General features: G+C 33.4%; 11 protein-coding genes across 11 annotated transcripts, besides 1 other annotated feature; 6 read left to right on the forward strand and 5 right to left on the reverse strand.

The window, feature by feature from the left end:
* Positions 1 to 108: 108 nt before the first annotated feature.
* TVAGG3_0283740 (negative regulation of histone ubiquitination) lies at positions 109 to 3,507 on the forward strand (the record flags this gene model as incomplete). Its single annotated transcript, XM_001323675.1, has 1 exon — positions 115 to 3,366. One exon carries the CDS (start codon positions 115 to 117, stop codon positions 3,364 to 3,366), a length of 3,252 nt encoding a protein of 1,083 aa, XP_001323710.1.
* A 730-nt stretch (positions 3,508 to 4,237) lies between these two features.
* Positions 4,238 to 4,486, forward strand: TVAGG3_0283750 (uncharacterized protein; the record flags this gene model as incomplete). The annotated part of the gene is made up of 1 exon (XM_001323674.1): positions 4,238 to 4,486. The coding sequence occupies one exon, from the start codon at positions 4,238 to 4,240 to the stop codon at positions 4,484 to 4,486; it is 249 nt and encodes an 82-aa protein (XP_001323709.1).
* A 494-nt stretch (positions 4,487 to 4,980) lies between these two features.
* TVAGG3_0283760 (negative regulation of histone ubiquitination) lies at positions 4,981 to 5,157 on the forward strand (the record flags this gene model as incomplete). Its single annotated transcript, XM_001323673.1, has 1 exon — positions 4,981 to 5,157. One exon carries the CDS (start codon positions 4,981 to 4,983, stop codon positions 5,155 to 5,157), a length of 177 nt encoding a protein of 58 aa, XP_001323708.1.
* An 884-nt stretch (positions 5,158 to 6,041) lies between these two features.
* On the reverse strand, positions 6,042 to 9,552 carry TVAGG3_0283770 (uncharacterized protein; the record flags this gene model as incomplete). Its single annotated transcript, XM_001323672.1, has 1 exon — positions 6,787 to 9,540. The coding sequence occupies one exon, from the start codon at positions 9,538 to 9,540 to the stop codon at positions 6,787 to 6,789; it is 2,754 nt and encodes a 917-aa protein (XP_001323707.1).
* Positions 9,553 to 11,772: 2,220 nt separating this feature from the next.
* Positions 11,773 to 13,201, forward strand: TVAGG3_0283780 (protein serine/threonine kinase protein; the record flags this gene model as incomplete). Its single annotated transcript, XM_001323671.2, has 1 exon — positions 11,788 to 12,966. One exon carries the CDS (start codon positions 11,788 to 11,790, stop codon positions 12,964 to 12,966), a length of 1,179 nt encoding a protein of 392 aa, XP_001323706.1.
* Positions 13,202 to 13,263: 62 nt separating this feature from the next.
* On the reverse strand, positions 13,264 to 16,314 carry TVAGG3_0283790 (WD repeat-containing protein family; the record flags this gene model as incomplete). The annotated part of the gene is made up of 1 exon (XM_001323670.1): positions 13,290 to 16,220. The coding sequence occupies one exon, from the start codon at positions 16,218 to 16,220 to the stop codon at positions 13,290 to 13,292; it is 2,931 nt and encodes a 976-aa protein (XP_001323705.1).
* Positions 16,315 to 17,139: 825 nt separating this feature from the next.
* On the forward strand, positions 17,140 to 20,264 carry TVAGG3_0283800 (nuclear export signal receptor protein; the record flags this gene model as incomplete). Its single annotated transcript, XM_001323669.1, has 1 exon — positions 17,145 to 20,153. The coding sequence occupies one exon, from the start codon at positions 17,145 to 17,147 to the stop codon at positions 20,151 to 20,153; it is 3,009 nt and encodes a 1,002-aa protein (XP_001323704.1).
* A 484-nt stretch (positions 20,265 to 20,748) lies between these two features.
* On the reverse strand, positions 20,749 to 21,219 carry TVAGG3_0283810 (uncharacterized protein; the record flags this gene model as incomplete). Its single annotated transcript, XM_001323668.1, has 1 exon — positions 20,968 to 21,219. One exon carries the CDS (start codon positions 21,217 to 21,219, stop codon positions 20,968 to 20,970), a length of 252 nt encoding a protein of 83 aa, XP_001323703.1.
* An 848-nt stretch (positions 21,220 to 22,067) lies between these two features.
* TVAGG3_0283820 (uncharacterized protein) lies at positions 22,068 to 24,257 on the reverse strand (the record flags this gene model as incomplete). Its single annotated transcript, XM_001323667.1, has 1 exon — positions 22,068 to 24,239. One exon carries the CDS (start codon positions 24,237 to 24,239, stop codon positions 22,068 to 22,070), a length of 2,172 nt encoding a protein of 723 aa, XP_001323702.1.
* Positions 24,258 to 24,576: 319 nt separating this feature from the next.
* On the reverse strand, positions 24,577 to 25,216 carry TVAGG3_0283830 (aminoacyl-tRNA hydrolase protein; the record flags this gene model as incomplete). The annotated part of the gene is made up of 1 exon (XM_001323666.1): positions 24,640 to 25,215. One exon carries the CDS (start codon positions 25,213 to 25,215, stop codon positions 24,640 to 24,642), a length of 576 nt encoding a protein of 191 aa, XP_001323701.1.
* Positions 25,217 to 25,475: 259 nt separating this feature from the next.
* Positions 25,476 to 26,516, forward strand: TVAGG3_0283840 (macromolecule glycosylation; the record flags this gene model as incomplete). Its single annotated transcript, XM_001323665.2, has 1 exon — positions 25,476 to 26,516. One exon carries the CDS (start codon positions 25,476 to 25,478, stop codon positions 26,514 to 26,516), a length of 1,041 nt encoding a protein of 346 aa, XP_001323700.1.
* Positions 26,517 to 26,610: 94 nt separating this feature from the next.
* Positions 26,611 to 26,821: part of a mobile genetic element that runs on past the window's edge.

The following is a 26,821-nucleotide window of genomic DNA, read 5'->3' on the forward strand; positions in this document are numbered from 1 at the left end:
TATATTTTATTTTTGGTAATATAATGTTTTCTGTTTGTAAACTATTTGCTTATTAAGTTATCTTAAATATTTTCCACGTAGTGTAATCATTTTTGTTGAAAGTTATTTCGATGAATGGATAATCTTCAACAAGCAAATGTCTTTAATCAGTTATTAATGCAATTAAACAACAAGCAAGCAGATATAGTGAAGATTTTACGAGAATTATCATTGTATCTTAGCTATTCCCAAAATATTTCATCTCAATTATGCCCGTTTGATAAGATATGCACAGCTTTATTAAATATTCTCAAAACAAATACCATTGCAGATGTTACTGATCCAGCAACTCTTTGCCTTTTGTGGATTGTTGAATCTCAACCACAATATATTAAAGTAATTTTTGCAATCAATGGGTTTGCAATACTTGCTTCTAGATTGTTAGACTGGGTTTCTGTCCAAACTGCAGAGAATTGCATCAGAATTTTTGATAAACTGACTGATTTTTCGGATTTTAGCACAAGGATCGGCCAAATGATAGGTATAGAGCCATTTCTTAAGTACATTGACAAGATTTCATCAAATGAACAAGCTACAGCCATGAAAATCGTTTTAAGAATTACAAATTCATATGTCAAAGATTCATTTATCCCATATTTGTCAACAATAGTAAGCTTCTTACTCTGTACTGAGCAGTCTATTCATGAACCTGCAGTTACAGTATTAAATAACATCGCATCTCGTGTTCCAGAGAAATCTATTTCAAAAGATGTCATCGTGAAGATCTGTACAGCTATTTCCCACTCAGATTCTACTGATATTATTACACAACTTTTTGGAGCTTTAGTTAATCTCTCAACAACGAGAAAACACATACAATGCATCATTTTGGCTAATCTAGATTTCGATAAGATACTGTTTAACCCATATATTCTTAATAATTCGGTTGAATTCCAAAGATTAATTTTCAAATTATTATTAAATTTGCTTCCTGTCCCTAAAAACGCAGAATTATTCCTTTATCCAAGACATAGAAGACCTGTAGAGTCTAGAAAGTTCGCAATCGATGTTCAGCCAATTATAATCAAAGTTATTACTGAAAGACCACTTTTCGCAAGATCTGCTTTACTTGCATTAGCTGCAACCTTAACTGTTCAACCATTCAGCATGAATGAGAATCTTTTGGCTTCTTTAGTAAGTTTTGCTCCGATATCTTCTGTTTCTCCCATTGTTTTATCTATTCTTACTTATTTTGAAGACTTACAAATGATTGCTGACTCTGATATTGTCAGTTCCCTTAAGAATGTTCCAATTGTTGACGATTCAATTAAACAATGGTACCAAAGAACAGTGAAAAACATAATGAAGAAGATAGATGATAGTACAACATCGCTTCCTATTAGTGACTTGAAGTCTAAAAACCTTCCAGCTATTATAGATTATATAATTGGGAAACCTGTCTCAAAATTTGCTTTCATTTCTTCGGATTTGTTAGACTTATGCATCAGATTAGTATCATCTGATAATAATGACGTCGAAAGATTGAAGAAATTGCAAGAATATACTGTTGGTATTTTATCATTCTTGCAGCCAGCGCCTTTGGGAGCTATATGTACAACAGATAGCTTTAGTAGAATAGCTCAGAAGCCTGTTTTCGTTACAGTTATCTCTCCAACCGGAGAACAATATCCATTATCAGTTTTTGCCTTTGATTCAATGGCTTCTATCGAAGGCAGATACAATAGTGTAGTTAGAGGATTCAATTCTATGCGATTACCCCAAATAATTTCCTCAAATTCCGAGTTACAACAATTAATTGAGATAAATCAGACCCTTAAACCTTCCAAAATCGCATTGTTATATAGGGCTTTCTCAAGCAACTCGTATCCTAAGGTCCACATGCAAGTAGCAGACAGATTTTACTCTTGGTGCGATTCAATTTTTTCTGCTTTATGCGATACATCAGAAGGACCACAGAATATCTTTGATACAGGTCTTCTTATTAAGATTCTCGATGGAGATATCGAGCAAAGCCCTCCTTCTCTCAAAAGTCAGCCAAATCAGAAAAATGTCCAAATATTTGAGCTTCTTTTGAGACTCCAGTTCTTCACCGGTGAATCAATAGCCAATACAGCATTCAATGCACGTATTATGAACTGTCTTTCAGAGCCATTAGCCAGTGTTGGTCGATTTTCATCCGAAATGGCGACAATTTACAAATATCCATCATTTTTCGACTTCAAAATGCGGTTTATGTGGCTTAAATTTGCTACATTTGAGCCACTTTCTGCCATCCGCATCTTTTCCAGGGAGTTCCACATTCCTTTGCAGTCGAAAATTCCTGAGCCACAATCAGTCAAAATTTTCTGTCATAGAAAATCTATTTTTACTGATGGAGTGTTGATAATGAGACATTTCGGACCGAATATGATGAACCTAAATGTCTCATTCTTTGGAGAAACAGAGTCCGGAGCAGGTCCGACAAGAGAATTTTATTCTTTGTTGGCAAAAGAATTCACAAGAACAAAACGTCACTTTTTCAGGACAGAAAATCCAAACAGCGAATTTGTTAGTTGCAAACAAGGATTATTTATTAATCCTTCTGCTGATCCACAGATGTTTTATGTTCTTGGGGTTTTCCTTGCTAAAGTTATTCAGCAAGAATTTGTTGTTGACTTAGATTTCAATCCAGCTTTCTTTTCTTTCATCAGATCTCCACAAGTTAGCATTGATTTGGTTGATGCAGAACTTGCGAGAGCATTGATGGTCACAGAAGGATTGTTGGGACTTCCTTTCACATACCCAGGTCTTCCAAACATCGAGTTGGTCGATGGAGGTAAAACACAGAAAGTCAGTGAAGACAATGTTGATGAATTTGTTGAATTAGTTATGAGTTACACAAGTGGTCTTAAACTTGTTGACCATGCAGATGCATTCCGTAAAGGTTTCAACAGTGTTATGAGTTGGAACACATTCGAAATCTTTGACGAAAACGAGATCTGTCGCATCATTCGTGGTGATGATCCATTCTTCACACGCGATGATCTTAAGAAGAACATTGTTGCCGGGATTGGCTACACATTCGACAGTCCACAGATTGGCTTTTTTATTGACATCCTGTGTGAGTTACCAGCTGAAGAACAACGACTTGTTCTGTCATTCATGACGGGCTTCACACGATTTCCACCAGGCGGACTTTCATCTATTTCGCCAAAGATCACAGTCAACATGCGATTCATGGACGAAGGTCAACTTCCGAACAACGAACTTCCAACTGTTTCGACATGTTCACACATCATCAAGATCCCAGAATACGAAACTAAAGAAATCATGAAATCAAAACTTCTTTATGCCTGTCGCGAATGTGAAACTGGTTTCAATATATAAATAAAATATATTTTGTTCATTTATTAATGATGATAATATTTTGGAGATATTGAAAGGATGATAATATTTTACACAAATAAAATTTCTTTTTCCAAAGATTAAAAATTGCTTTCATTCAATTGAAATATGTTTGCTTTAAACAGATATGAAGTTTCATTAACTATACAATATCAATGCCTATTGTCAGCTTTAACTAGGATAAAAATCCAACTCGAATGTAGCACATAAGTATTTATTTTATGTAAAAATAAAATGCTCCGATGGATGAATCTTACATTCATCTTTGGTGTTAAGAAATTTTAGGACTTGAAAGTAGCTTGAAATTTTGGCATTTGAAAATTGGTCTTTGAATTGGAAAGTATATGAAGGAAGCAAGTTTCTTTTGAATTTTGAAATTCAAAGAAAAATTTTTGACACATATTTTGACATGCGAAATATTATGAAAATCAAAGTATCAAGGAACATTTTAGCATTCATATTGCAGTTAATTTCATACATTCTCAGATATTTTATTCATCATCCTAAACAAACTAGTACCAACCCTCCAAAAATAGAAAAAAAGAAACAATATTGTGTTCCTACAAGCTTTCCCCCATGGGCAGAATCTGTTGAGGCATTTCGATATAATTTTATGCAAAGATGCATTAAACTAGACCCTAATTGCAAACTTATTAAATATATTCGGTCATATTATCAACCAAACATTGTATTGAGATTTAGAGGGGGGAATTTGCGGATAGTTGATCACTTTTTGTACTTCAACAAATTTTCCAAGTTAGATTACAATGATACCAAAATATTAGGAGAAATGTTGATGAAATCTTTTGCTGATCGTTTGGACAGGTGTGAAAATGTGATTCCATATACTTTTATGAACACTTATGGATTTCTCTTTGGAGGTATCTTATTCAGATATGCAACACAACAAGGCGCAGAAGATGACGTTATTGAAGATATCAAAACATTTGCGAAGTATTTCAGAATGAATGATAGTATTGTTATGATGATTCCTGGTATTAAAACATTTTTCTTGTATAGCAATGGCCATCAACGCAAGATTGGAGATGAACCTGATTTGCCTTCTTTAGAAATTATTAATGATGATCCAGACTTTGATTAAACAAAATTTGAAATTAAAGTTATTTTGTATTTATATTTCTGTCAAATAATTTGGTCTTAATGAAACTCTCAGGCTCTAACTTCGGCAAAGGCCGGAGCTTCGCAAACAATTCTCAAGCCGATTTCTTCAATTTCACTTCCTTTTTCTAATATTAATCATATATCATTAAACATAGCCGAAATATGTTGAACACACAAAACCAAACTTCATCTGCAATCAAATATTATCTAAACACATTTTTCCAATTTGATTCTAAATTATCTTCGTGTTTACTCAAACAAATAGTACATCCATGAGGTTGAATAATTTGAATATTTTATTGGGCGGAAATCACGATAATTTTCGAATTAAAAAAAAAGGAAAATTACCCTATGAGCTTTCATTCAAAGTTGAGAGCATATAATAGAGATCAAATTGTGTACTATATCTCTCAATAGCCTTCTCAAATTTTATCGTTATTATCTGCAGATGAACAACGACTTGTTCTGTCATTCATGACGGGCTTCACACGATTTCCACCAGGCGGACTTTCATCTATTTCGCCAAAGATCACAGTCAACATGCGATTCATGGACGAAGGTCAACTTCCGAACAACGAACTTCCAACTGTTTCGACATGTTCACACATCATCAAGATCCCAGAATACGAAACTAAAGAAATCTTACCATAAAAGAGAGATACTAGATTTTCAACTCTGAAGATTTCAAATTAAGTGAGCAAAATGGCAAAGACTAAAAACTGTTTTCACGTAATGAGCTGAGATATCACAATTTCCCTTGAATCGATTATTTGCAATAATTTGCGAAAATTTTTAAAAGGCACAGACACTTCTTTTCTAACCAGATTTAAGCCTTATAATTCAAGGATTATTGCACGCATGCTATACAGACCTTATACTCTGTGTATCTAGAAAATCTGTCCTGTCAATTTTGAGATAGGAAAAATCACATAATTTCTCTCAATCTTTGAAAAATCTTTTATTTGAATTTCAATATCTGATCCTTTTGAAATGTGTACTGAGGCTAGTTTTTTCGTATAAGTTTTGATGTAAAAATGATCGTATTGATCGGATCTGACAAATATCTCAAATTTTTAAAATGCTACAATTTTTGCGTTTGCGTCTTGATTTTATTGATGCAGCTATCTGGAAGACATTTTATCAATCAAATGGGCCAGAGAAAACGATTTCAGGGAAAAATGCAAAGATTCCGACAGGAAGTCATTCATATTTTCTATCTAATTGCAAGTTTGTGAAACTTCGCAGCTCGGCAATAAATTTTAATTCAGATGACTGCGAATTCCTTCATTACAAATGTGAATTTAATAAGTGTACAAATAACGGCAATGGTGGAGCTATTTACTTTTCTGGTTCAAGTTCTATCATCCAATATCAATTTACAGCAACTAGATGCACAACAATAGAAACTACCCAAAAAGGTCAATTTTGCTATATTTCGATTTCAAATAAAAACGTTAGTTATTCCGTAATCTCTTCTATTTCAGAATGCGAAAATGAAAACGCCAGTTATATATATTCATCAGAAAAAGGAAAAACATGTTTCAAAAACTCTAATGTAAGTTTCAATAAAGTCAATACCGCATCTGCAATTCGAATTTATTCAAATCAATCTGACTCAATTGCAAACTATTCTCAATTCTCAAATAACACAGCAAATAAAGGTAATTGTATTATTTATGTAGGAGAAAGCAGCGATCCAAAGTATACTATGACAACAGAATATTGCAACATTATCGGAAATTCATTTCCTAATAAAAATCTTATTATTTATTGCGATAAAATAAATGCACTTTTCTCACACTGCAGCATAATTAATAATACAAATGTGACCGTATTTTCTATTAATTCTCTAGCAGAAGTTACTCTTTCTGATAGTTACTTCGATAAAGATAAAGAGAAACTTATAGGGGTAACCACTAAAAATCAAGTTAATGAACCATTTACAAATGAAATTAGTCCATTCAAATTCACTATTCCTGTTGAAATCAAAATAATACCAAAGAAATGCACATGTGATCAAAATATATTTCAATTGAGAATTCGACATAGAAACTGATTTCAACACAATCTCAAATATGTCATTAAAACCATATTTGCATTAAAATTTGCATTCTTTATTAAAACCAATCTCAAACTCCAAATGAGTATGATTTAGCTTCGATAAAACTGTAATGAAAGTACTTTCATAGATAATGAATAATAATATTAATTAAATTGACGAGGAATTAAAATACAAAAGGTATATTTATACAAACAAAATTATATACAAAATAATATGTGTTAAGTTTTCAAAGGTGGTAAAGATTTAGTTCCGAAGTGTGTTGCGATGAAGTTTCTGTTTGTTTCTTCTGCTTCTAAACTCTGCATTTTCGTAACTATATCTAAAATGTCTTTCTTAACGAATTCGATTTCTTCTGCAACTTTTGGACAGTTCTTGCAAGGAGAGTTAGTTTGTGAATCTAATTTAACTTTGAGTTTCTCTATCTCTGCATTCAACTTGTCGACTTCTTCGCTTTTCTTTTTCATTTCTTTCTCCATTTCTTCGAATTTCCTTGTCAAAAGCATTCTGTTGTCTTGTGTTTTCCAATTCTTTTCCTTCTTTATTTCGAACAAAACATTATCAATCTCTGTTTGTAGTTTCTTCGTTTCTATCGACAGGATATCTCTTCTTTCGTTCTGTTTCTTCATGTGTTCTTCTGTTAATTCATCAATTTTTCCTTCAATTAATCTCTGAATGTCCATTTCACTGTTCTTTTCTATCTTGTTTACCTTCTCCAAAAGAGCATCTGCTGACTTAGATCTATCAATGATTTCATTGAGCAATGAGTCTTTGTTTTGTTTATACGTTTCTCTCATTTTTTCGATGATTTGGTCTTGTTCTTTATGTTTAACTTCATATTCATGTTCTAATTGTTTTATTCCCTCATTTAACGTGTTCTCGTATTCCATCTTTCTTTGGCTGATCTGTTGTCTCAAGTATTCTGCTCTTTTAACTGTCGTTTCTGTCTTTTCTTGAACTTCTTTCTTTTGTGCTTCGAGTTTTGATAGTTTCTTGTTGACATCAAATGCTTGGTCTTTATAAGTTTCGAGTAATTCTTCTCTTTTCTTTTTAGCTTCTTCTTTCATCTGTTCTGGGATCCTTGCATTCATTTCGTCTGCGAGTTTGGCCCTTACTTTTGCTTCGTTGTTTGATTTTTCTGTCTCTTCGAAAAGAGAAAGTGTTTTTTCATACTGATTCTGAAATGCTTCTTTTTCTTTACGCAACATGTTCATTTTATCTTGATGCTGACGTTCTATTTGGGCTATTGTTGCGTTTAATTTCATTTCCAAGGCTTTTTTATCGCTTTCAAGTTGAGATGCGGAAGCTGCTTTTCCAGAATCGGCTCGGAGAGTAACATCATGGAGTTTTGTTTTAAGTTCATCGGCTGTTTCTTTCATGGATGTGATTTCCGGAGCATTTTGCTTACGAGTTTCGAGGTATCCGCGAGATTTGTCTTCTTCTGCTTTGACTCCAAGCAAAACTGACTTTTCCTTTTCATATGCAGCTTCTTCTTGTCTGTATTCTGTGTCAATCTTGTTTATTTCGTCTTCTAACAACTTATCATAGTCAATAAACTCTTCAACTGGTTTTTCTCTAGCAGTAACTGTTTCTATTTCTTCAGCATGCCTTCTTTTCATGGCAGTAAAAGTGAAATTCAGGTTATTTAGCTGAGATTGGAAAATAATTTCGGTAGAATCTTTGAGAGTCTTCTCTTCTCCTTCTATCTTACTCTTGTATTGAACAATTTTAGTGATTTCGTCGCTTAGTTCACGAACTTCTTTATCATTTGCATCTTGAATTTGATTTAATCGGTCATTCATCTCTTTATGGACTCTAGACACGATTTCATTGGCTTCCTTGATATTCGAGTTGATTTCAGCTTGTAAAGAGCTGACTTTTGATTCTAATAATTCAATTTGTTTCAAAAATTCTGCTGTTTTCTCTTTAATAGCATCATCAACTAGCTTTGGTCGTTTATCAAGTACTTCTTGAACAGCATCATCTACTTCATTAGTATTAACTAAGATTTCAGAACTAAATTTTTGTGTGAGTTCATTATAAGTTTTTGTTAGATTGATAGCCTTTTGTTTTGCATCAGCTATCTTGATTTCGAGTATCTTCATTTGTGTTGTATGGTGTTTAGATAATTTTGCAACCATTCCTGTATAATTTGAATGGTAAGCTTGAACAGTCATATTTTCTCTGTCTTTTAGTGATAAAACTTTATCCTTTTCTCTATGAATCAACTTCTTAATATCATTTTTTTCGTCAATAATTTTATTAATTTCGACATCCTGAACATCTCGTATTTCTGCACACTTTTTATTAAATCCATTAATTATGTCTTGTTCACTTGTAATGAAAAACTCTTCCTTCTCAGCATATTCCTTGTCGACATCGATAATTGCTTGTTTTGTTGTTGCAATTGATTCTTGCCAATGATTGTATGTGTTCTCGCTTAATTGATTAACCTCTTCGATTTTCGCTTGTGTTTTGATCTTAAATTCCTTTTTTATCGGCCGAAGTCTGTCATCGATTTGTTTGATCTGGGCATCAACAATGGACCTTCTCCTTTCTATTTCTTGGTCTCTTTCATTCTCCATTTTCTCAATATCAGCTTTAAATTTTTCTTCAATTTCGAAAACTTTGTTGCAGTATTGTTCTGTATTGGAAACAATCTGTTTACGTAAGTTTTTGTATCTTTGATTGATTTGAGTGATTTCTTCAGAGTAACGGGAATAAACTTTTTCTTTTCTATGTTCAAAGCCTTCAACGAGATTTTGTGTTACTTGAGTTGGAGTTGGCTCAGCTTTTACTTTCGTTTTTGGTACTAATTCTTGAAAATTGTAGATTTTTGAATCAAATTCGTTTATTGCATTTTGAAGATTTTTAATTACATCCGGTGACTTGTCGTTTCTGATGCGTGATACACTTATTTTAAGCTTTTCTCCTAGTGCAATAATCGAAGAAAGAGCAAATTTCACGCCATCCATCCCTTATTGTCACCCCCAAATAATTGTTAGCGGACCCCAAATTGTGCACGTTTTCTAATTTTAGTAAAAAATGTTGGATACTGTATATAAGATCTTAAAGAAAGATATGCAATGTGAACTTTCCAAGTGTATTACTTGTAAGTATTCACCTAACCTGATATTACAAAAAGATTTGTTAAGTGAAGCTATTTCCAAAAATATAGATTGGCAACTTACAAATGACCCTCCAATTATTAGCGTAGCCGCATTTTATGGATCAGTAAGATGTTTTAATATGCTTATTGCCTTAGGTGCTGATATAAATATAACAGATAAAATTCTCTTTATTTTAAAAATGGTATTCATCATTTATTCATAGACTCCCAATACACTTTGCATCAATATCAAATAATATTGAATTATTTACTACTTTCATTAGAAATGGAGCTAATTTAGCTGCTGAAGATAATGCTGGAATTTGTCATACGTTTATTGGGGTCCTCTTCATTATGCAGCAGAAAGTGGAGCTGATGAAATTGTTAAATTACTTATTGCAATGCATGTGAATCCAAATGTTTTAACAACATCAAACACTACTCCTAGATATTGGGCTTCAATAAATAGACATAGAAATATTGAAAAATTTTTAGTTGCACATGGAGCTCTAGATATTGATCAAGAATATGAAATGATATGCAAAAAACTTGATGCTCAAACGATACCTATTCCACCACGAAAAGGCAAAAAATGAATTTCATTTCAATAATATTCTTCCAAAAACTGTATTAGATCGAAATGATAAATATTATCAACTGCCATCAAGAAAAGTTATTTAGATTTAATACAGTATTGAAAATATCTATCTCATTCTGCCCAATTTTAGTTAAAATCAACTAAGCTGGCTTTTATAATCTAATAATGGCCTTGCCTAAAGATATTTTTGCTTGTATATGATTACAAAAGCAAAAATGTCATCTCTTTATAGAGTAAAGTAAAGTTTGTATTCAATTTATACCAGGCTTGTATTATATTTGGCTAGTGAAATAAACATATGTAAATCCATCCTATTTTATAATACCTTATCATATCAAATTTAAGAATTATCATGTTTAAAAATTAGAAGCGCCCAAATAAGATATTTGGATTAATTGAATGTAGTTTTATAATTTGGTGTTGACAATTTGATTCTTCTGGTTATCAAAATGAAATTAGCTATCATATATAAAATTATTATTGGCAAATACGTTCAATTTTTATATTAAAAATCGATTCGGAAAGAGGAAACTGTATGTTTGTAGTTATTGCTGTATAGTGAGCTCACATAAAATGGATAAAAAGGAAATTGAATGGAAAGAGATTTTTACTTTTGAGTGACCAAAAAAGTTTGAATTTGCCGCGCGTTTTTGAATCGAAAATATTCTGAAACCGTAACTAATAGATGGATGATTAAGAGGTAATTTGAAATGACTGATTAAAAATGAAAAATGACTTTTCAAAATAAAAATGAAAATAACTTATTGATTATTAAAAGTCGATATAACTACTATCTTTGTCCAAAGTTTAATGCTCTCAAAAACAATTGAGGAAACCTCAAATATAATGGGTATTTTGAAAAATAATGGTGAAAGTGTATTTTGATTGATATCGTAGTTAAATACGGATAGTAGTAAAAATGTTTCTATGATCAATATTGAAAATTTTATGATCAATAATGTCGTAAGTAAATTGGATTGGGCATTGTAATATCAAAAGCAATAAGAATAAAATTAAATACCCCATAAATTGAATGAGGTGTCAAATATTATTTGAATTAACGTCTCTTCAGGGAACATTGTATTTATTTCAAATTGTTTAACAGAAAAAACTAAATATTAAGATGCAATGTTCGTTACCCTACTTCTTTCAATTTTTGAGAATATTAAGAATAACTGCGTGATGTAATAAGTATTTTGATATATCATTGATTAATTTATGAAAATATCCTTAACTTTTCATAGAAGTCACAATCAATAACTAAATTTTGAATGCTTCTTAATGTTCTCAATAAATTTTCTGAGAAGAGATTTAGGTTTACAAATTAAATATTGTTATGAAACAATGTATTTCCTCCTATATAGGAAATCTATCAAATTTAGTCAACTCAATCAAAAAGTTTCTAAAAACCTTGATTTATGCTTTTATCACATTATTCTATTGTTATTTTAACTTTGTTTAAAATTGAATTCCTTTCAAAAAGGCTATTCATTTTTTACAACACAAATCCTTATAATGATTGAAAAAGGAAGTATTCATAATGCATATGAGTTCATTAAAATGATCAAATGTACCAACTATTATGAACTTTGGAAAGCGAAGAATATCCATCTTAGCCCTACAGTCCTAATCAAGGTTGTATCTAAGTCATCTGTAGAAACAGAGCATTACGGAGAGGAGATCAAGATACACAGCCAAGCCAACTATCCTTTTATCGCAAAGTTCTATCAGTACTTCGAAGAAGACGATATGTCTTTTATCGTAATGGAGTATTTGAGTGAAGAAAACTTTGAAGATTACATCACAAACGCAAAAGAACGTGACGAGGAAAAGATTCGTATCTGGTTTTCTCAAATGATTCTTAGTTTAAGCTTCCTCGATTCAAACTACCAAGTTTGCCACGGAAGCCTTGAAGCAGGCAACTTCAGTCTCTCAAATTCACACAATCTCAAGCTTTTTGATTTCGAAAACTGCCAATATTTAGACACATCCATGAGGTCCCTTGCCAAGCACTGCCATCCATTCTACCTATCACCAGAGGAAATCAGAAATGAGTCGAATCCGTTCACTACAACAGTCTGGCGCTGTGGTATAATTCTCTATCGTATGTTAACGGGCACTTTTCCATTCGAGGACGATAGCAAAAGTGAACTCTTCACAAATATACTTTCAATGAAACCGATAATCCCCTCTCAAATTTCAAATGACGCAAAGAACCTTTTATCCCGCATGTTAACTAAGGATCCATTCGAGCGTATTACACTCGAAGATATCCAAGAACATCCTTTCTTTGTGAAATTATCAGTTAATATTCCTCCATCAACTGAAACTCACATTAAGAGTGATATTTTGAAACAACTTGAAGAAGCAGGTTACAACAAAGCGGCTGTTATCGCCGATTTGAAGTCAAAGTTGTTCACTGAAAAGTCTGCTGCTTATAACATTTTATTGACTGAAGGAACATATGGTGATGACTCGGAAACAAGTGTTGAAGGTGATAATCTTCCACTCTATAAGTCTAATTCAGCCTCTGCTTTCCAACTCATCACTCAACCAAAGAATGTCAATTCATTAGTCAATAAAATGAAGTTGAGACCAGTTGTATCTGGTCGTGGAATTCCTCTTGTCCCACAAAAGAAGTTCCGCCGTGCAAGCAGCTGCAAGACTGTCAATGATTTTTATTCAAGGAACTAATTTACATAATTTGTTTGTAGTAAATTGTTTATATATACCTTAATTTATTAGTTTTTTGTATATTACCCTTTCTTTCGGAAACAATATTTCCGATCAAATTTGCTCTTGAAATGTTGCTTAACAACCATAAACATTTTAAGTGCTGGATATGTACATCATGAATTCTATATTAATTATGGTCTATCGAGTACAATTTTTTATGCATCTCAAATTTTTAATGGATTATATGGATTTGGTTAAAATAAATAAAGAACATTTTATATAAATTAGAGTTTACAAACAAAACAAAAGTAAAATTCATGGATATAAAATAAATATAAAAATTAAAGTAAAGAAGGAGCAGATCTATGCATAGGTTTGACAATCATATTAAGTTTTGATTCAACTCTTGACTGTTTCTTTGAAGAAAACACCTTAGTGCTTTCTGATATCTTCTTGACTTCCTTTGAAGGGTCATTTGCGATGATATTCTCAATGAGAGGGTCAATAAGTACTTGGCTCTCCTTTTCTGGTTCTCTTCTTACGACTTCATCCAAGCTTTGTACTTGGTATTCCCTTGAATCAGCCGAAGAATAATACGAAGAAATCATTTCGAAAGCAGCATCCCAGTCAATTGATCCTTCCGATGGAGATCTCTCTGGTTCTTGACCTAGAGCTTTTCTTATTGAAGCAGTTGACAGCATAGACTTCATTGATGCATTGTTAGCGAGTTTCCTTGATGATCTTAATTCGCTCATGTTCAACAATGAATCTCTTTTTCTCATGACAGGAGAACGCGATGAAGGCATTGGACCATTCGAGTTCACAGATCTCGCTGTCATCATTGAAGAAGTCATTTTGATGCTCTCTGTTTTCTCTGCCTGTTGGTACTTCTCGTTTTCTTTGATGTCCTGCTTGATATATGTTGTCTGGTCGGATATATTCCACTGACTGTTTCTCGTGAAATTTCCAACGCATTCGAAATTTTCAGTCTCCCACAATCTCATTGTGAAATCACCGCCAATTGTCAGTAAATATGGACTGTCGGGAATGAACATTAACTGTGTGATTTCGCTCTCATGGCAGCGGAAAACTTTAACAGGGAACATGTTATAGAACTTATCGTTCATCGTCTTAAAAACCGTCAAATAACCGTTGGAATCTCCTGAAACAACGATGTCATTTGCACAAGCGATTGCAGTCAAAGAATAAGTGATTGAGTATGGCATTCCTTTGACTCTCAGGAGGTTCTCGAAATGAGGAAGTGAAAGACAAGTGATTGTTCCGTCTTCGCACGATGCATAAAGATAATCTCCATTAATGCAGATGTTGTCGACATCGCTACCAATGATTTGCTTCCTGGGATTCTCGTTTGGATCCAATGGCCACATAATCATCTCTCCACCGGTTGCTCCTGTGACGACAACGCCGTGTTTGGAAGATGCGTCGATACAAGTGATGTTTTTGGTGTGGCCTTCTAATCTAGAAAGAAAAGTGAACTGACCAGGTAATGTTTCGACCATTATAACGGCTATTTTGACGGTTGTTGCATATGCAAGGAACATTCTGACTCCGAAATGGAAAAACTTGAGTCCGTTTATCAATCCTGGTTCTTTTCTTTCTATTGTTGTAAGAATTGATCCGGAATTGAGATTCCAAACATCAATATTTCCATGATTTGAAGTAGTAAAGAGTCTTCGGCCTCTTCCATCGATGCAGACTGTTTTGAGACCAGATACATCTAATCTAAGTCCGAAATCGTTGTTTCCGTTTGTGTGGTCGAAAGTATTTACAACACCTCTTACATCTGTCGTAACAATCCTCTGGAAGTCCTCTGAATAGAAGCAACCGCATATAGAGAACCTGTGTACCACATTCTCAACTACGACTTTCGCTTGAACAGATCTCCATAATACAGGAAATCTCGCTCCAAGAAGGATAATGTGGCGATCTTCATCAACAGCAATGGACCCAAACTTCTCCTGATAATCGCTTTCGTACGTACCTTGAGGAAGGAAGGTCATTCCTGAGAATAATCTCACATCTCCGTTTTGTGAGACCGCGACCATGTAATGTTGTGTCTTGTCGTGGTCGAAATTAACGCTTTTTATCGGCATATCGTAGTTCAACGATATAGACATTGTTCTTTTCGGAGGTTTCGTTGACCAAACAGTTGGTGGCGACTGTTTCATGCAAATGAGGATAGAGTGTTGATGCTCGAAGTAACAGAATGAGACAATTGGGTTGAGTTCATTGAATGTTCTGAGAATTGTAATATTATTATTGTCAATTTGGATAAATTTAATGGTATTATCGAGTGATGCAGTGGCGTATACTTCTAAGTCATCTAGTGGCTTTATTTCTGTGATTGAAGCATTGTGGATCTCTTTATGAGAGATTAAATTAATTGAATAATCCTGGCCATCTCTTCTTTGAGGTGTTGTCAATGCGAAATATGACAGGACACCACAGTCATCAGCAACGAGCATGTCAAAGAAGTAAGGACGCTTAGGAACGTAAATTGCTTCGATCATAATTGTTGGACAATTGTATAATGGGAGATCTGGGCCTTGTAGAGCAGAAAGAAGCTTCTTTGAGTCATTGTAGTTCATGTGTTTGATGGAGGATGCTGTTGGTGAGGCTCCAATTGTTACAGGAAGTAATGTGTAATTACTTGTATTGTAGAATATGATTCTACGTGTTGATAATGCTACAGCCATGATCTGCGATTTCTTAAAAACCATGAATGCACAGAAATTGGCTTGATTTTTAAGAAAATAATCTAATTCTAAAGGATCTGTTTTCCAAAACTTAATTGCATCATAGCTAAGTGTAATATATCTCTGTATCCATGGTATTGAATCGATTTGTGTGATCGTACCACGATGACATTCCTGTCTAACTGTAATTGGAACTTCAACTTTTTCAATAATCTTGTCGTTTGCGTTCTTGATTTTCTCTGGAGGTGATGTCTCACAGATCATATACATGGCTAAATCGGGCCATTCGATGTAACCTTTGCAATTTGCGTCAACTTTATTAAAATATTCGACAAATTCATTTGCAGTAAGTTTTCCATTGTGTAAAAAGGTTGAAAGTCCAGATTCTATCCATTTCTTTAACGTTAGTGTACGTTGTTCACCAGATGCTTTATAAAACGCGCGCTTTAAATTTTTTAAGAACATCTCTGGATTCCTGTCAACTATGGGTTCTACACCACGTCGTAATTTCAAATTTGTAGGTGGGCGTGAGAGGAATTTTGTTTCTTCCTCCATTCGTCACTTTTGGTATACGTTATTTTTTTATTTGAAAAAAAAATCGCGATTTCGTAATACACCAAAAATTCAATGTAAAACATCTTAATAACGCTTATAGTATATTTTTATCTTTACAAATTGAAAAAAACTGAAGAATTGAAAGTTATTGAACTCAAAAAATAGTGCAACTACAATACAGTCTGTATATTCTTATAATATTCAATGGTTTGTATAGAAAAATATATGCGAAATATAAGATCTGAATAAAGTAAACAATAAAATCTTTCAAACTTATAATCAGAGGGATATGTATTAACCTATAGCATAACCATCTCTTCTATTCTCAGATCAATATACAAAAACTCGTTAATATTAAAGATTTAATCAACATCTCAAATTGATTATAGGTTTGAAGATTGTTTTGAGCAATTTCAATGAAACACTTTGATGTTTATCCTTATTATATTGTTGGTTATTTGAGTATTTGTGTATCTGATCACACATTGTTAAATATAAATATCAAAATTAGAATAATGTCATATATTCTTATGTATAAAATCATTTATTTTAGTCAACATAATCATTTATGAGATCATTACTCTTTAAAAAAGAAATAAAAATAAAGTAACGAAATCAAAACAATTTGTAATGGATCATTTAACCAAGAACGATTAAATCATATTTAAAATGTTTCCTATTTAGAATTCTTCTATCGAAGTTCTATTATTTGAACTTCAACTCGAACTTTTCGAACAAATTTGTTAATTTTAACCCTCATTTTGAGGAGATAACTAATTTAATAAACAAAAATATTTCTCAAATCTTGTATAAATACTAGTCATATACGAAGCAATGTATAATAACTATATAAGTTATCAAAAAAAAATTATGTTATCCATTTTGAAGTGAATGAAAAGTGACGTTAAATCATATATATATTAAATGGAAGCTTTGGGTGAAGAAGGAACTCCGATAGAAATCTCAAATTTCGATGAATTAGCCGATATGTTTAGCAGCCAAGGCGACCAGGGTGATTTAGCTAGAAAGATCTTGTATGAAATTAGCCAAAGGTCGGACGCCTGGCTTTTAATGCATCCAATTATCTCAGAATCATCAAACGAGAACAGTAGAGCTCTAGCGTTAAATTTGTTTTCACAGGGAATTAAAAAATCATGGAATATTCTCTCAAATGAGCAAAAAGATTACTACCGAAAATACTATTACGATTTTGCCATCAGCTGTAGTGAGGCTGGTGTTAACCAATTTATTCAATCTAATGCAAATGCCGTCTTAATCGAAATAGTGAAAAATGAATGGCCTTTTAATTGGCCTAATTTTACGCATACAATCATTAACGATTCAAAAAGAGGAGAGGCCGTATGTATAAATAATTTAAGAATCTTTGCGTCTCTTTCTGATGAAATTCACGCAGCAAGAGATGAAAAGTTAACATCCGATCGTTTAGCTGAACTGGATCAACAGCTCGAGAAAGATTTCGGGCTTATTTTTCAGCATATAGAAAGCGTACTAGAAAGAGCAGATTCCGTTCCGTTGAGGGCGGAAGGATTAATGGCGTTATCTCACTATCTTGGATGGATTGATCTTAGACTTATAATATCATCAAGACTGTGCTCACAGCTTGTCACAGAATTACTGCCAATAGAAGAATACCGAATTCATGTTATTAATTGTTTTACAGCCATTGCGAACCACCACGATGCAAAAGCTGATAACGCAATGACACAAATATTCGAAATGCTCATTGCTAACTTAAGCCTTTACCTACAAACCCCAGAAGATATCGAATATTTGGAAGCTCCACTCGGAACAGCAATTGTCGATGCGCTATCATCGTTTTTATTACTAGACTCTTGCGCTATACTACAGACTAACCCTACGCAATACAATCAAAGCGCTTTGAATTGGATGGCAACATTCGTAGCTTTTACGGGAGAAGAAACATTCTCTACATGTATCGAGATGTGGTATGCAATATCGATGCAAGCAGTAATAGATAAACACAAAATGTCGCAAGCAATTCCGCCGGAAATTATTATTCCTCTTAGAACTATCCTAGTTGGCAGAATGGCTCGCCCAACGAAATTTATTATCGCTATAAGTTCAGAAGGCGAATTATGCCTCGCAGATAATAGATCAGATACAGCCGATGCAGAATTTTACAATAAAATCTCCGGAACTCTATTCAACCTATGCAGAATATCAAACGGTGTCGAAGTACTAGACGATATACTCGAAAAAATAAGCGGAACCTTTACATTAGAAAATTTACCAGGATATTACTCAGCTGGAGCCATTGCCGGCGCTCTTCGTAAAGATATTGATACAAAGTTCGTTCACAGCGTACTCTCTGTCGTCAACGAAAGCCTTGACTTCTCATTTCCTACATTAGAATCCGTAATGGCCGCTGCCTGCTTCATGTACATTTCCTCAAGTTACGGCCACATTCTGAGGAACGACTGGTCATTACTTGGCGACATATTGACCCGTTTCATAGAAATAATTCAATATCCATGTCCACAATTACAGACATTTGCCATCAATTGTCTCGAAACGATCTCACTATCATGTTACCAGCAAATCAACGCTACACATCCACCTGAAAAGCAGTCCCTTACCCAACAATGGCTATCAAATATAACTCATTTCATCCAGATCCTTCCTTTCGATGCCATTCCCACTCTTTTCGGTATGTTCGCAAACTTAGTCAAGAGATATCCACAAGGTCCTGCCAAAACAGAACTAATTTCCTTGTTATTCGGACCTCCAATAGATGCATTGAACTCTTCCATCGAACAACTCACTCACGGCATTGACGACAGCATCGAGTTCACCATGGGAATCATTGTTCCTCTCGACGCACTCGGGAAAGTTGTCAGTATTTCCGATGAAAACTTTTACGAGTTCACCTCACAAATCATTGGCCAATGTTGCAGTATCATGGAATTCTACACTATGAACATTGCAAAAACAGGTGAGAATTTCCAGTTGCAGCGTGTGAAGACATCATTGATGAAATTGTTTGAAACATTCTTCGAAGCATTTCCAACAACGGAGACAGCATTAGAACTTGTTGGTAAATTGCTTGAAGACTTCCAATCATTGGATACATCATTGAAATGCTATGGCACATTAGATGCTATTTCTAAACTTATAATCAAAACACCACCAGAAAATCAAGGTTTCCTTGGTGATGTCATTAATGTCCTTGTTTTCTCAATCAGTGAAGAATTGTTTGTTAACATGGTTGATTTTCCAGAACTTAGAAATTCATTCTTCAATTTAGTGGCTACGATCATTACTAATTCTATTGATATCACAAACTGTGACAGAGATATTTTTGAAAGTCTTATGAAATTCATTTTATATGGTGTTGGTCATCCACAGCACCAGATTTGCGAGAAATGTTTGAACTGCATCTCATCAGTTGTTGCACGTGTTGACAATGTCGATAACATTGATTTCAAACATGAATTCTACTCAGCATTCTTCTTGTCTATTGTTGGAACTATTCTTGAAGTATTGACTGATTTAAGTCACAAGTTCATTTTCCAACACATTGTTCAAGTTTTTTTCCACTTGATGCAAATTGTTTGGAAAGGATCTGTAATTATCGACAGCGAAATAGATCCACGTGTTTTTGTTTCCGATTGTATGTCACAGAAGTTAATGCAGCTGTTTCCAACTCTTGATCAAGACAGCACACTTAACTTGTCACAGAGTTTGGTGAATGAAGTCGAGAGTTTGGAGAAATTCAAGCAGTTGTTGGCTGATTTCCTTATTAACTTGAGAAAGGCATCACCTAAGGAATTCATGATGTACAAACGAGTTGAACCACAAGAAAATGAACAAGACACAATCCTTGTTGATGAAACAGGAGAACCACAGATGTTTATTGATGATGCAACACACACAGAAATTTCAGAGTTCTAATTTTATTATTTTTTATTGTATTTTTTTATGTTTTTTTGTTTGTTTTATTTATTTTGTTGTTGTTATATATATATTTTTGTTTCGTAATTATTTGATAAAATATATTATTCTAAATTCTTTTCAAAAAAAAATCATAATTTTTAGGATTCATATTCAGAAGCACATTCAGCATTGTTTAATGAATTTCAACATCTTCATTAGCATATTAAGAAAAAAAATGTGTTCTATGCACAAGAAATTTTTGTTTGCTCAACAAAAATAGCACAGAATTCGATGTCATTCAGTTAATGGACTGAATCTTGTCCTTCCATTAACAACTAAGTTTTCGAAGTTTCAGTAATAATTGTTTTCATTTAGTATCACATGACTGTACTCTGGTTAATATCAATTTATGAGATTTGAATGATCTTTAAAGATCATTGAATGAACTTAAAAGAAAAATGAAAACCATAATACTACCAAAATATTATCTCAATATTTGGCAATCATTAATAAGTATGCAATATGAAATAAATTGTATGCCATTCGAATCAAATTGTAAAAAAGAAATTATGAATACTATTTATATTAAGACATTTATTAAATTTTAATGTGTAATGAAATTATACAAATGAGAAACTGTATTTGCTGCATACATAACCATTGCATTGGAATACATTGGTATGTTCCAATCCAAAAATAGACATTGATTTGATGTAATAAATTTTTGGATTTCTTGGTTGACTTCTCCATTTTTTCGGTGAACGAGTAAACAGCCGCGTGATGTACATATTTGAAAGAGATTCGCTCCAATCGTTTTTCTCATAGATGGATTCTATTCAAGATCTAATGAAATTGGCTTGCCATCTTTGTATTCATTAAGAATTGCTTTGAGATTTGGATCTGTAAAACTAACTAATTTAACTGGGGTAAAGATATCTTTGAAGAATTCAACCTCTTTTGTAACTCCATAATCCCAATTCCCTGAAATATGATCAAGAAATTCTGATAACAATGTTCTTTCGATGCGACTAGAATTTGTAATGTCTGTATTAACTTTTTTAGCTTCGCTCCTATCACAAGACATATGAAAAAATGAAATTATAAAAATTTTGACTGAATTTCATTTTATCCTAGTCAAAAAATTTGTCTATTCAAAAAATATATTCAAATATGATTTTTGAACTATTCATTTGAAAACATATTTTAGAAGGTAATGAATATGGTTTTTGATTCCTTTTTACTGAAAATTTGATAAAAATTGCCATTTGAAAAAATTTAAAAGAATTCCGAGCGTTAACTTATAACATGCAGTGCAATATATGAAGTTAATTATTTTGGAATATATTACGGTATTGTGAGTTAAATGAACTATATATTGTCTGATTTTGATCGAGATTTGGATGTTTAAGGGCATACTCAGAACAATTTGACTTTAATTCAAAATTCTGACAGCTGGAGTGATGCATCATTGAAAAATTAACCGTAAACAACATAATTGAAGGCCGTGTCGTTGACATAACGCAAATAAATTTATATAATTAGAATAAAAACCATTACATCAAACAAAAAAATCATCTTCATCAAAATTATAGTGATGACCAGATTCATAACCTTATGTGCCATTTAGTCAATGGTTTTTTCTAATAACTTAATATGCGCATGATAAGCAAATGTAAATACATCATTAATTACATCATACAAAACAAAAAAAAATCATCTTCATCAAAATTATGGTGATAAGCAAATGTAAATACATCATTGATTACATCATACAAAACAAAAAAAATTGACAGTGTGTCCGAAAGTGGTTAGGGAACCATTAACTCAAATAGGTTTATGCTATTAGTATAAAAACGATTCATGTCCTTGATTATATCATACAAAACAAAAAATTTTATATATAAAATAACAAATTAAAAAAAGAAAAATATCTTAATAGAGTTCTTTTGTTGATTCATCTCTCAGTTTGCGGATACGGCTGAGTTTCTCTTGTGTCTGATCAAGAATTGTAGATCGTTTGATCTTCTTTGGAGATCTTCTAGATATAGGATCTCGTTTTCTTTCTTCAACCCATCGAAGTGCCATATCAATGTCGTATAGATCAGTTCGGATGTTTTCTGTTTCATTCCTCAAGATGTTGAAACATTCTTCAACTGAATTTGAGTCTTCTTCTGATGGGCCATCTCGAATCTCAACTTTTATTGAATGGAGTTCTTCAAGAATCTGTTTACGTAATGAACCAGATTCGTCTGAAATGTTTGGAAGAACTGTTTCTGACCATTCTTTCTTTTGATTTTCCAAATTTTTGATTCCGCGTTCAACTGATTCTTTTTCTGATGTCAATGCACGGCTTTTTGTCTCTAACTCTGTCTGCTTCAAACTGAGTGTTCGTAATCGATGTTCAATGTTTCTTCTGATCGTCAAATCACTGTCTCTTCTTTGTGCTGAATATCTCCTTTCTTTTTCAAGTTCTTGCAGGACATTGTCACTTTGCGTCTTGAAAACTTGCTTCAGGGTATCTATATCATCTTGTAGTTGTCTTAATTCGGAGACATGACGTTCTCCTGTAAGTGAATTTCGTGCATCAATGTCTGCAAGTTCGCTACTGACTGGTTTAGTGTGTTCGTCAATGGAATTCGCAATTTGGCGTGAGATACTTTGCGAATTGATGTCTAATGGAGTAACGGGGACTTCAATTAAAGATGAAATATCTGTATTTAGTTGGTCTGTGAAATTATCGATGTCCGGAAGTGAAGGATCAATGGACAAGGTTGATCTGCATAAGTTCTTGAAGTCATTGATGAAATAAAGCTTTAATGTGGAAATTGAACGGTCAAATGAAGCCCTGATGCCTGTTTCGATTGGAAACTGATCACGAATCATTCCTTGTTGCTGCGGAATGACCATTGGCTGCTGTTGTGGAATGTTTTGACTCATTGGAGGAGATTGGTATTGAATTTGAGGATTTGCTTGGAACTGTGGCTGTATATTAACGGGTTGTTGTTGAATAGTTGCTTGTGGTGGTTGGTATGTTGTTGATTGAGGAAGAGGTTGAGAGATAAATTGATTTTGATTTTGTTGGGGAGATATCTTCACAGGAGCTGGTGTAACTTTCTCTTGTGGTGATGGATTTGCTGGTTTGTTGGGTGTGATCCTTGGAGGTGATGAGTTTTGTGGTGGATTTGAATCTAAACTTGAAACACGGCTCATTTTGCGTGGAGGAATCATAGCAATGTCCTTGTTTGAGTTCGTAGATGGTGCTATATCGGAATTCTGGAAGGAAACTTGATGTTTCATCTCATCTGATTCTGGTAAATCTTGTGCAAATGGCGAATCATCACCAAACGCATTCATATCAGCTATAATGTCGTTTTCTTGGGAGTTCCCTAATGGAGGAAACATATCGTTCTCTTCTGGAATTGCATCCATGCTTTGACTGAAATTTGTAGATTGGGAATTCTTAAGATTAAGTAATCCACCTGAAAGTAAACGCTTTGAGCCGCCTTGTGATTTAGTGTCTGCATTAATTGAATTTTTGGAAATATCACGAGGTAAAATATCAAGATTTGATTTCGGTTGATTAAAGCCAACACTAACGCTTGTTTTCATAGTAGGTTTATCACGCGGTGTAGCACCAAAATTGTCTGTTTTCGAAAGTTTGCTTCCAAAATCGTTTCCGAGTAATGATCCTTGTCTTGGATCACCAAAGCCTGAATCTCCCATAGGTATAGCGTCAAATCCGTTTTTAAGTCCGAATGATTGTTTTTTATTAGAAGAAGGTAAGTTTGGGTTAAGTCTGTTAAAGCCATTCTCTTGAGAATTGCCAAATATATCACCTAGACTTTCGTTAGAAAAGTTGTTTCTGTTGTTTTGATTTGGAAAATTATTTGGCAGTGGATCAAAGTCTTCCATTGGGAGTGCATCGAATCCAGTTCCATGGTTGAACTTTGGCTGGTTCATTCCACGGCTATTAAATGAATTTTTGCCTTGAAAACGGTCGTTTCCAAATGCGTTATGTAGATTAAAATCATCGCCGCTCAAACCAGACGCATTATTCATTCCATCATCGCCCATAAAATCATCAATGAGGGAATTCTGCGCCATTAAAACTCTAGTTTGTCGTGAATGATTCTAAATAAATTTTGAAGAAAAAAAAAACAGTTTTTTTTTCCTCCCTTTCAAATTCCATTGCAAGATCTTTGGAGGAAAATATCTACAAACTGTTTAGATTAAAAATTGTTATGATTTGGATTGTTTAGATTCAATATTAAATCAAAATTTCAATAACGCTCAAAAACATTAGTTTCCATTAATGGGTGCAATTGCTTTGGGATTTTCGATCAGTTCCTAATAGAAATTTGTTTGAAAAGTTAAACCTAAAATTATATAAAAAATTACAAGGTATTCAACAATTCTATAAAAGTTTACTTACGTAATAATGGGGCTTCATGTTAACAAAAATTCTATCAAATATTCGGTATCAAATTAATGGTTAAAAATCATCTTATTTTGTAACTTGTTGGAGTCCCTTTGTGAATTCTGCAACATTTGACTTATCAATTGGACCTACAACGAGAATTGTATGTGATCCAGCTGCAATTTGTGTGCGGCCTGCGTCAACAATTGTTTCAAAGAGGTATCCAGCATCAAGGGCCTTCTGAGCGTACTGTTCCATCTGTTGTTGATCGTTTATATTGAAGAAGACCTTATCGAATTTGTTATCAAACCAATAGGCTGCAACTTTTGGATAAACTTTAGCTGTCTTCTTGAAAATACCGAGGGAAGCGTGACCGCATTGAGCAGAAATCTTTCCTTTTCTCATTTTCAGGCTCTTATTTATGAAGAAAATTGCGCAAGAATTTTCTGGAACAACAGTTGTTGGATTGGGTGTAATGAAATCTTCATCATCTTCTTCATACAACTCTTCTTCCTCTTCTGCGTCGTCGTCTGCATATACAGGGTCATCAGCATATGCGGCCATTTCTTTCTTCTTGCGGTAATTTTCTACAATTTCTGTAAGGTAAACACCAAGTGCAATACCTGCTGTAGCAGAAAGTGCGCTTAAAGCAATAGATTTCATTGAAATGCGAAAAAAAAAATTGTTCTGTAAGGGATGCCCCCTGTTTAAAAAATTTCGGCAACCTGAAATTTGTTTTGGTGTGGATTTCCAGAGGTCATTTTCGAGAGACTTTCAGGAAAATTTTTCAATTAGAGATATTCCTGTTGTCTCTCCTGATTCTGAGGATATCTGTACCTTTATTTTCACCAAAATCAACTATAACGAAACATTATTCTTTCTTTCGGAATGCAGAAGCGCCATTGAAGATATACATTTATAACATGACAATCGCAGATCAAAAAGATGTATGCAAAGGCTACTATTGCGATCCAAATGCAGAATTAAATCAGAGAAGTAATTATATTTTCGAATATATCATACATCAAAATCTTGTTAAGAGTAGAACTGCTGTAGAAAATCCTCAGGACGCAGATTTGTTCTATGTACCTATATATTTAAGCGCATATAACCTATATAAAAAGAAAGCAAGCTATCAGTCGGTAATTACTCCATACTTATTAGACAATAGTTATTGGTATGAAAAGCATGGAGGAGTTGATCACATTTTCACCCAGATTTACAATTTGAATTCAAACCTTCAAGAATTGCCTTCAATGATATCTACTGGCGATATTTCAAACGAATATTCTACCATGTCACCAAGAGAACTATGGAGGCTGACTATTGTTCCATATTCGTCGAGTTATCCAGATAACGAAAATCAGACCCGCAGAATACTATCCGCGTTTTTTGAGAGTCACACAAGCATATATTCGACAAATCAAATTGCAAAATCAATCAGAACGAATTTAATTGCAGAATTATCTCAAATGCGGGACTCGCTTACAATTGCAAAGAAGGTATCGAAAGAGCGTGCTACAACAAATTTCGACGTTGTCTACTTAATGTCCATTTCGGATTTTTGTCCATCACCACATGGGGATACTCCGAATTCCAAACGATTCTTCGATGCAATAAAGAGACGATGCATTCCAGTTGTACTAAGTGATGATGTTCATCTGCCTTTTGATGAACTTTTCGCTGATTATTCTGGATCTTTAATACAAGTACCAATGAGAGATATTAGATCAGTTCCTGCTATTGTTGGTATGATCCCAGAAAGTGAAAAACAACGTATAAGGCATAGAATTGATGAAATATCAGAACTCCTTAATTTTAGCTGGACGTACGAAGAACACAACGGAGATCTCATTTGGGCATGGAAGTGGACCCAATTTTACAAGGCTGCAACAATTGCTGCATCAAAAAGAAGAGATCTTGTCAAAAATAAGTACTACAAGCCAAAGTTTATTCCTGAATAGAATTAATACAATTTCATATTAGAATGTTTGTATTGTTTATATATTATGTTTTGTTTGTTTTTACTTGACCATGATTTTTACATAGGGTTGTTAAGAGAAAGGGACAAACTATCCACTGTCACTTTTCAAAGGAATAAAAAAAATAATAAAGATGAAATAATAACATGAAATCTTATATAAATATAATTTTATCTAAATAGATAAATGAATTAAGCAGTTTACAGTTATATATATTTAATGAGAGACAATATCTAGTTCTATGGTAGAAATGACTCTTAGACTCAAATAAGTAACACAGATAGAAA

Source organism: Trichomonas vaginalis, chromosome V (genome assembly GCF_026262505.1).
Source record: "Trichomonas vaginalis G3 chromosome V, whole genome shotgun sequence".
In the NCBI taxonomy this organism is placed as follows: Eukaryota; Parabasalia; order Trichomonadida; family Trichomonadidae; genus Trichomonas; species Trichomonas vaginalis.